At 48.9% G+C, this 9,656-nt stretch overlaps 1 protein-coding gene across 1 annotated transcript; it reads right to left on the reverse strand.

The window, feature by feature from the left end:
* Positions 1–207: 207 nt before the first annotated feature.
* On the reverse strand, positions 208–9,654 carry mfsd13al (major facilitator superfamily domain containing 13a-like). The gene is made up of 7 exons (XM_088612803.1): positions 9,555–9,654; positions 8,397–8,688; positions 5,857–6,585; positions 5,375–5,529; positions 5,079–5,162; positions 4,112–4,255; positions 208–1,868 (listed from the first exon to the last, which is right to left on the reverse strand). The coding sequence occupies exons 2-7, from the start codon at positions 8,631–8,633 to the stop codon at positions 1,727–1,729; spliced, it is 1,491 nt and encodes a 496-aa protein (XP_088468929.1). The 5' UTR covers positions 8,634–8,688; positions 9,555–9,654; the 3' UTR covers positions 208–1,726.
* Between the last annotated feature and the right edge of the window lie 2 nt (positions 9,655–9,656).

The raw sequence follows: 9,656 nt of genomic DNA on the forward strand, positions 1-9,656 counted from the left end.
GACTACAATGAGCCCCCCTGTGGTGTTGCAGAACACGTTGTTTTTCTCTGTGATAAACCTACACCTTGTAACTCCTCATTGCACACACTACACACGCAAAGCAGGCTGGGCCTCCAAAACTCCACCCGAGTTTGTCTCGTCAGGATCTTACATTTTGGTGGTCATCTTATGCCACCAACGTCTGTGTGTTTCTTTTTAATTAAATGGTATTAAATATTTTCTGCAGCCCCCACTGCAGGTTAGCTCCCAAAATCCCAAGGCAATTATATAGCGAGCGACACAAAATTAAACATTTCCTGCAGAATTCATAATGAATATACGTATATGTCTTCTGCATGTATTCACAGCTCACAGAATGAACACTAGAATTCATGTTATTGTCCTTACTTGGTACAAAGGAATGGAAGGTTATCATAAAATCTAATCAAGTTCTTAAAAGTTTACCCCTATTTTCTGCAATTATACTGCAAATAAAATGAATATTTATCTATTATTTGTAATACAATAACTCTGTAATGATGCAGTGCTGTGTGAATTTGTCAGGCAATGCGATGTTCTGTATTCAAAGCAGCTCTTTTTTCCCCTTTTTAAACAGGTTCTTCAATGGCATCTCTCACTGCTCCATTCTTGGTTTTGAGTCGTTTCCTTTCCCAGAGGTTGCTTTCACGGCACCGGACTGCTTGGCTGTTTCTCCTGGCTGGTGTTTTTCTCAGGGATCGCATGGCTCCCTGCTCTTCACACACTGCTGAGCGCTGATCCGCTGCCCCTGGCCTCGCTCGACACACTGGTCTCACTGTTCGTTCGCTCGAGACGACTCTGTAACCTGGGGCCCGGCCACGACTGCGCGCCCCCCCCCAGCAGGGACACAGTGCAGGTGCAGCCACAGCCCTCAAAACTACTGGAGGACAGGCTGCTTGTGACCGCGCAGTCAAGAGCTGTGTGGAGAAGCACTTGACTCTTCCACAGGCTTCTTGTGCTTTAGTGCCACACAGCCCACAGAGTTCATGGGGACACGATGGGACCAGACACCAGCATTCAGAATCCTCAAGGGCATCGACAAAGCATTCCCCAGCAGTCACCAAGCAGAGCAGGCAAGTGGAAGCTGTGCAAACTAGTTTAAAACAGAGAACAGGAGCCACCTCTTTACCCAAAAGGTGGTGGGAGTCTGGAACAGGCCAGCCAGCTGTGCTGTTGAGGCCGGTACCCTGGCACCTCTCAAGAAGTGGGTAGACATGATCCTCCAATTAGAACAGGCATCACTTCTTTACTCAAAGGGTTGTAGGAGTGTGGTGCCAGCCACCCCAGCCATCTTGTTGAAGCCAGTACCCTGACTTCTTCCAAGAAACAGCTGGAAGAGATCTTCAGATCAGTTAGCTACTATCAAAATGGCTAGACGGACCCAACAGCCTCTAGGCTTCTGTAACGTTTTGTACATTCTTATGGTATGCTACACACTGCATTACTTTCATTAGAGGAGCCCAATCCATCAACGTCGAGCTTCTGCTGATCAGAAATCCCAGATATGCCACCTTAGCAATACCATTTTCACCAGTTTTTTTTTTAATATGGCAGTCCAGGGGGAGACGGCTCCCGCCTGTCCTATTACACACCCGTGAGAAAAGAGGAAACGGCGTGTACAGGGACACCAGTTCGAAGCTGGGTGTCGTCCATTGACCTCATGTGATTGCACACGCCTCCTCCTTCCTTCGTCAAAGGCTGTGGCTCCCTAAGTCTCAAGGTATTTAGCGTCCAGCGTGTGGCTCTCTCTGATGGAGAATGGAGTCCAGGCTGCGATCTGCAAGGCGGCAACGAACATCGGCACCAGGCAGACCAGGTAGAACATGGCGCCGTGGAGAGCCTGCAGAGAACTGGATGAGACAGAACAGAGGGGTGTGAAACAGCACGCCAACGATCCAGGGTTTTCAAGTGAGGCGGCCTGTTCACTCCCAACAACTGGAGCTGAACACGTACTGCTCACTGGGCCTTATTGGTCATTCCAGCGGGGTCAGGTTTTTCGCAGCATGAAAAGTACCACGCGGGACACATGAGACATGTCCGTCGGCACACTTTCTAATGAAACAATCAGCACTGCAAACATTCCAGATATCTACAGAAACAAAAGTGACACAGGAAAGAAGATCCGAATCTAGAACGGTTGTGCACGGGGATCAAGGAGTTTCCCCGCCCACAGGGCTGCAGTAATCTACTTCAGAATCGTCGACACGCGTAACAACTCTTTACGGTTCTGCAAAAGTTTCAGAAATAAAAGCACAGGGCAAGCACCTCAAGGGGACTTAAGCACAGCCGCAGAGGGGTCCACTGCTAATGTTTGTTTGTAGCAGGAGGGATTTCTAATCTATTCCAACAGGGCTGCCCGCATAATATCCTGTCTGGCAGTCTGTAACTTACTGGGATTATCAAAAACAATATCTCTATCTTCTAAACTGTCTGTTTGTATAAATATAATTGAGGGTGACATAGAATACACCAATGAAAATGTAAATTACTTTGCTTTACAAACTTCACTAAATGGGACAGGTGGGTCTTACACCTCACATTCTTATGTTCAAAAACCTTTATAGAACAGTGAAGTAAGCAGTGCTGGTCTTTGTGCACTGCTTCTGACTGGATTTAGGAGAATGATTTAGTCCATGGGGAATAGAATAGACATCCAATTTGACATTATTATTTGCCATTAACTGGCTCAGTTAAGTAATTAAGTTGGGAAAGAAATAAAAACCCGAAATGAACCCCAAAGATTTCCCTTGTGCGGAACCACTATGAGAAATATAGCAGTACACATTTCTGGCCACGAGAGGGGGCACGTAAGCAATTCCGAACACGGGACGCTCTCCAGACTGCATTGTGTTCTTAAATGTCTCGGGCAGCACGCCATCATGTCTTAAGAGTCGTGAGCTGGCAAGGAATTATTCCCTTATAAAGTGCTGCGGTGCAATAATTAACAGGCAAGACAGATTGTCACTTTCACCTTTGCTGAACGCGTCATACCGACAATTCTACTGCTTTGTTTCGAGCCTGCTCAGCTCTCTCAGCGCAGTGGTGTGGATCTTATTTTAAATGAACACGCAGTCTTCTATAAATCTGCCTGCCAGTTTCTTGTTCATGTGCACTTGGGAAAAGAATAATTCCCTTTCGACTTGCCATGAAAAAAAGCAATGCATTGGAAAAGAGGCATTAAGATTGGGGAAGGACTGGGGCATGTGCAGATTCAGACAGTGCCTGGCTGAGAGAGAGCAGGCAGAATCCTGTTTTGGTGGGAGCTGTCACACTGCCACACATCTCAGAGCTCCCTGCTGCCGAGACAGATGGGGGGCGGCTGTCCTGGCTCCCTCCGACAGAAAATGTCTTCTGCAACGTCTCTCGTGGAGCTTTCAAATTCTGTGCGCATCTGCGGGCTTTATTTTTAATTTCGGTATAACCCTGACTCCGTCAAATTAAGCTCGGATGGCGTCTTAAGGAGAGACACTGCACAATCCCACTGCCTGTCTGCCTCTGGAAAAAAAAGGCCACTCGCATGGCGTAAGATTTCATATGCGCAGTGAAAATGCACCAGTCACACGCTGCCCAGACAAAGCCCCAGCACGCCAAGCTCCAGAGACCCGCCATTCCCCCAGCACTGCTTAGAACACTGAAGGAAAATGAAGATATACAAAAGGGACGAGAGGCTGCGTTTACTGAAAGAAGAATCAAGACACTGGATTCTTACTTTCGAATATAACCTCCCTGCTGCAGACCGCCACCAACTTCTATATTTTTTCAGTTCTGCTTCTTTATTTAAGGGAAGCAGGAGGCGAGGACATGTCCTTGAGTGGCCTGCAGGAACGGCAGCGTCACGTGTGCACCATCAACGGAAGGATTGCGCAAAGACACCGAGCCCGAGCTCTGGCTGGCACTCCACACAGGACACTGGCTTCTCTTCAGGACAATCGCTCCCCCAGTTACATAACAACTACAGCCTTTATAAAACAGCTGATTAACGCACTGTCCAAAGGCTGCTGGCCATAAAAAGATAGGGACTGCTCGTTGCTCCAGAAGGTCCAAATCACACGGGCTCAAAGGTCTCTGGGAGGCTGCAGCTGTTGTACAGTACCTGGGGTCCACAGCCGCGCCCGCCTCCTTCAGCTCCTTGTAGCCAAACTGGTTGAGAATGGTGACCACCACCATGGGCGCCAGGGACTGGGCAGGCTTGGTGAAGAAAGCGTTGGTACCGAACACCATGGAGGACAGCGGAGAGCTGGGCCCGGCAGAGACAGAACCAACACGTGTCACACACGGAGAGATCCAGCTCCTACTGGCCCCGGCAGTAGTGCTTGGAATTAGTGAGACAATGTGCAACACTATCAAGCATCCCAATAATGTAAAACTGTACATCCTGTTATATCCTATATCTGTTATAAATCTACAACCTATATTGTGAATATATACCATTCATGTAAATTCTAGCAAATACTAGAATTTGTCAAATCACTTCAATTTCCACAATTGAAGTGATTTGACAAATTCTAGTATTTGCTCCTCTGTTGGGAAGCTTCATTTACAAAGCCATGTTTTTATTGACTCTGAAGTAACAAAAGCTCTGACACCTTTGATGCCTATGCTCTTGTTTCTGGATGACCTTGCCCTGCACAGATATTGTATGGAGTGGTCTGCCATGCCAACTTTGGCAGGCCGTTTTAAATTATGTTTCTAATTTAAAACACAAAAAATGACATCATTAAATGAATAAAAAATACTCTATGACATGCCAAAAGCACCGGCCTCCACAGTTTGGATCTTTTCATTTAAAGGCCTAAGAGAGATTTAATTTCTCGGAACACATAAGACATTTGTGAGTTAAACCTCTAAAGCACACTGGAGGTGTTAAACCCATGCTTGAGAATTAAAAGGAATAAAATGCAAATGTTTTTGGCTCTTGAGGTTTCTTCAATCTAACCTCAGCTTCAGTAATCAGACTCCTCAATTGTCTGAACCCAGCAATGATGGGTTCAGGCTCCGATCTTCACTCTGCTGGACACAGAGGAGCAGAAAATGTGTCTGGGGAAAGGGAAGAGGTTTACCTGCGTTTGTGCTTGTTAAAGTCGGCGTCAATGATGTCGGCCAAAGGCAAGTTGAAGAGGCTAAAAGCAGCCTGAACCAACACCCTGAAAAAAAAGCAATATTGCTAGAACACAGGACATTGCAACAGTCTGTTGGCTTCAAGCAGCATGGTCAATGCAACATTGTTGTTAACCTTGCACCCCTGCATGTGGGAGTCTCACTGGGCCCTCCACATGGCGTCCTACATGGGGGATCCACATGGCGTCCTACCTGTGGGGGGCTCTCTGTATGAGGCTGCATAAGCCGCGCCACTCACATGTTTCCCGTTAGGAACAGGGCCAACACGTAGTAGTGCTGCGAGCCCAGCAGCAGCATGACAGCGCCGGCTCCCACCTCCAGGTAGAAGGTGAACAAGACGAGCCTGTAGTAACCCAGTGTGCGCAGCAGGCGCTGACAGCCCAGGACCAGCACCTGAAAACACACGGGGCTTAGAAGGAGAAGCACTGCGGCCCAGGGCACAGAGAACTCAGGCAGACGGTTTTGAAGGCTGGGGCATATGGGTTGGTAAGGGAGGCTATATTACATCTACACATGGACAATGTAGAATTAGGGGATAGGCCAGGAATAAGGGTATAGGGTAGAGTAATAGGGTATAGCATGAAGTTTTGATTTTGGATTTGCACCACAGTAATAGTGCTTTTCATCAGGAAAACTGTCTTGTATGACTGCATGCCCCCCTGACCAGTCAAAATATCCCCCAGTTCCCGATGCCCGTAACCAAGCGCTGGTCTGCGGTACCTGTGGGCAGATGAAGCCGACTCCATACATGATGCTCTTGGCCAGCGAGGGCAAGACCTCCCTGGGAATGAGGTGCTCCGCAAAGATCATGGTGAAGTTGTTGCAGAACGCCACCATGAAGACCTGGAAGAAGTTCATGGTCACGAAGAGCTGGAAGTCCCTCTGGTTCAGGATCTGCCAGGTCAGGGAGCAGACCGAGGCCAGGGACAGGGCGGCGCCCCCCGGAGGCTGCTCCTCCGCTTGGCCCCCCCGCCCCGCGTAGCGGCTCTCGCTGTGGAGGCCCGTGTAGAGCATGCAGCCGCACGCCAGCGCCGCGGCTGCGACGGTGAAGGCCTGGAACGCAGGGAAGTTATCCATGTTCCCAGACATCAGCCCACAGAACAGCACGCTGGAGGAGCCCAGCAGGGACGCCACCTGGTTGTACTTGATGAGCTTCAGCCTGCTCTCGTGCTGGACAGATATTTCGGCAAAGAGGGCGCACTGGGCCAGGAGCACGAAGGTCAGCATGCCGTCAAAGGCACACAGCGCCACGATCAGGTGCACACCGCTCAGCCAGTCCCCCGCCGCGTAGGGGCGCCACGGGAACCAGGCCAGCAGGAAGGCCAGGGCGTAGAAGGGCGCCCCATACAGGACGGCCAGCCGGCGGCGGGAGCAGCAGGGCACCCCGGAGTTGTCCTGGACGTAACCGAACAGGGGGTCGTTCACGGCGTTCCAGACCATGTAGATCACCTGCAGCAGAGCGCACGGGACGAGGAAGGGACACGTCAAGCTGCGCGCAGGAGGAGAGTCAGTCACTACATTACTCACACTCAGACCAACGAGATGGGCCAGACCATCCCCTCTCAGTTCCCTCGCCCTCTTCAGAAAACACAGCAGAATCCACAATAACTATGAGTCTTCATCTAGTGATAATAATAACAATAAACTTTATACTGTATAGCACCTTTAAAAGTGGCTTCTCAATGTGCAGAATTACACAACTGCACTAAGGGTTTGGAATACAACTGGGAAGCAAAAGGGCAGACAGAGAGCCAGTTCAATAAAAGCCCTTCTGAAGAAGGCTTTGAGTCTTGATCCGAGTGTTCAGGGAAGGTGACTCTCGGATGTCCTTAGGGACAGATTTCCAGAGCTTTGGGATGCAGCAGGAGAAGGCCCTGTCACCCAAAGAGGGTAGATGGGCTGATGGGACGAACAGCAGACCGGAATTAGACAGTATGAGCTGTGATGTGATTTTTATTAAGAAATGTTACGCTGGGGAAAGGTGGTACACAGGCGGCTAAATCCTGCAGCTCTTACTCGAATGGGGTGGGTCTTCATCATGCGCATTTGGAGACACGCACTGAGAAAAAAGAGCGGACTGTTCTGGAACAGGAGACTGGCCAGACTGGCATGCCGTGCTCTTTATTTTCTCAAAAGCGCACTCTGTTTCCTGAGGCAGAGGAACAAGTTTAAGTTCTGCCCTGGCTTGTTAATTAACCTAAAGGTGCCTTGTGTTCCTTCTCTGCTGCCCTGGATACAGCACACAATGAAATCCTCTCAGCACTCACTGAAAAAGCGCAGGAGCTATTTTAAGGATGCCAACAGCTAAGGACCTACATAGCACAACACTGAACTAACCTAATCACCTTTGATGTCATGTTTCTAATCCATGGGAGGGCGATTCTCTGCTGTCGTGAGGCACAAAACACCCACCATGCCAGTAAGACTCATGGGGACGAGTCTCAGGAGGAGGAGAGTTACATGAATAAGGGTATCTGTAGCATCTCGCACTTCCTCAGTGGGGAGAGTACGGACAGACCTCTGTGTCTAGGGAATATACAAACCTGACACCACAGGGATCTGATCAGCTGCTCCCGAAGGCCACAAGCAGGATGTTCAGAGAGACACAGACAAACAAGCAGAAGGAATGCTAAAGCAGGAAACAGCCCAGGAAGACATAAGGAGTTGCATGAATTCATAACTTTCAATCTCCGTGTTCTCTCTTTCCTTGTTCAGAACCCCCAGGCACAAATTCCCATGGTATAATTAACCTACAGGTTCAGACTGTTCAACTACAGAGTGTTTTTTTTTTTAAAAAACAAAACTTCCATATTATACTACTATAAACATATATAGTTCCGTTTTTCCAAATCCTGTTTAGTTGTAGTAGTTTTTTCCTAAACCCTTTAGTTGTAGTAAACGGAGATGGTCACAGAGATGTTTCATCTCCTTCAAGCAGGTGCCTCGTCGCTCGGACTGGCAGGGCATTTACCTTCCACCCCTTATGTCCTGCAGGGACTTGAAGATCCCGCCAGCAGAAAACATCTATAAACTCTGAATCGGGGCTTTGAAGAGCAGGGGCAGTGACCTCACACTGCAGACTCAGAGTTCATCTCCCCACCAGCCAGGTGACAATGCTAGCCTACAGTACAGCATATGTGAGTACTGATTTTTTCATGCAAGAAGACAACTCGAGGTCAGCGAGGGTTAAAGGGCTACAGCACGCTACCCTGCTCTGGGGGTGCGACTTGCGTGGAAAAGCCCCGTGGGTCAGCACTCGCCTGCGCCTGGTGAAACGCCGACTCCGAGATCTGGAACTTGTCCAGGAACAGCTTGACGTAGTAGAAGCTGAAGATGCTGTTCATCATGCCGGCGCCCAGCGTGGTCATGGAGTAGGCCAGCGCGCCCGGGTGGACCCCGAGTCTCGCCAGGAGCCGCATGCCGGCCGCCCTTCCGCCCCCGCGAGAGCCCTGAGCGGGGTTCCCCGGAGCGGCGCGCGCCCTGGCGCGGGTGCTCATCCACGCGTGACGCCTTCCCGCACGCCGGACCGTGAGCTATCGAGGGCTAGCGCGGCTAATAACAGACAAACAATGAATTATTACGGGGGTATCTAAGTGCGATCTCATAATACAGCTAACGAAACAGGGAAAGAGTGATAGGGTTTTAGTTAAGCACAACCAGTCATTGAGCTCAAGGAACAGGATTCCCGAAACAAGTCAGGCTGGTTTGTGGGCATTGCAGGAATTGTCAGTTTTGCCATTAAAGCCAGGCTGACAACACAACATGCTGTGCCCCAGAAGCTGTATAAAACTGAAAGATCCGGCACTCCTACTCTTAAGAATATACTATCATGCACAATATAAAAACCCCATTGCATTCACCTCATTGAGAGGTGCGAATCACGGTAAACACCACAGAAAATTGTTGTCACTGTACTCTCTCGGCTACAGATAAACAGATTTTCCCTGGGCTGTGGTTTGTCAGTGTATTTTTCTCCAACATATATAGAAAATATATATTTCTCTAACATAAACGAGGTTTAAAAGCATTTTAGAAACCAACAAACACTAGCAGTAAACAGTAACTGGCACTTTGAAACCCCGCCCCTCTTGTCAATCGATTCCTTTGATACATTTCTGCGTTTTTATGACAAATATTTAAGAAAAAAAACACAATTTCTGAAGCCGAGCTTGCTTTGCGACGATGGTTATAACTCATTAGTTGTGAAAAGACACAAAACAACTACAACGGAAGTTCTTCACAAAAAGACTTTCAAACCACTGCTATTGTTTTCAGAAAAAAAACATGCAGTTTCACGGGTTGAAAAGTCTGAGGTTCTAGCAATGGCGACTCCTGCAGTGGCTCTCTTGCGCACACTCCTATTTTCTCCTCTTTGATCAAAGGTTAATTAAAAATGAATGAGTTAAAACTGAACCTACGATTTCTCGATATCCTCGCAGCCAGCTCAGCTGTGTGCGCGCGCGGAGCCCGCGTATCGCGGAAGTGGGCGGGGCACCCCCCACCACCTGAGACCCTCCCCC

The sequence above is a fragment of the Lepisosteus platostomus genome, chromosome 19, assembly GCF_059453375.1.
Source record: "Lepisosteus platostomus isolate fLepPlt1 chromosome 19, fLepPlt1.hap1, whole genome shotgun sequence".
Taxonomy (NCBI): domain Eukaryota; kingdom Metazoa; phylum Chordata; class Actinopteri; order Semionotiformes; family Lepisosteidae; genus Lepisosteus; species Lepisosteus platostomus.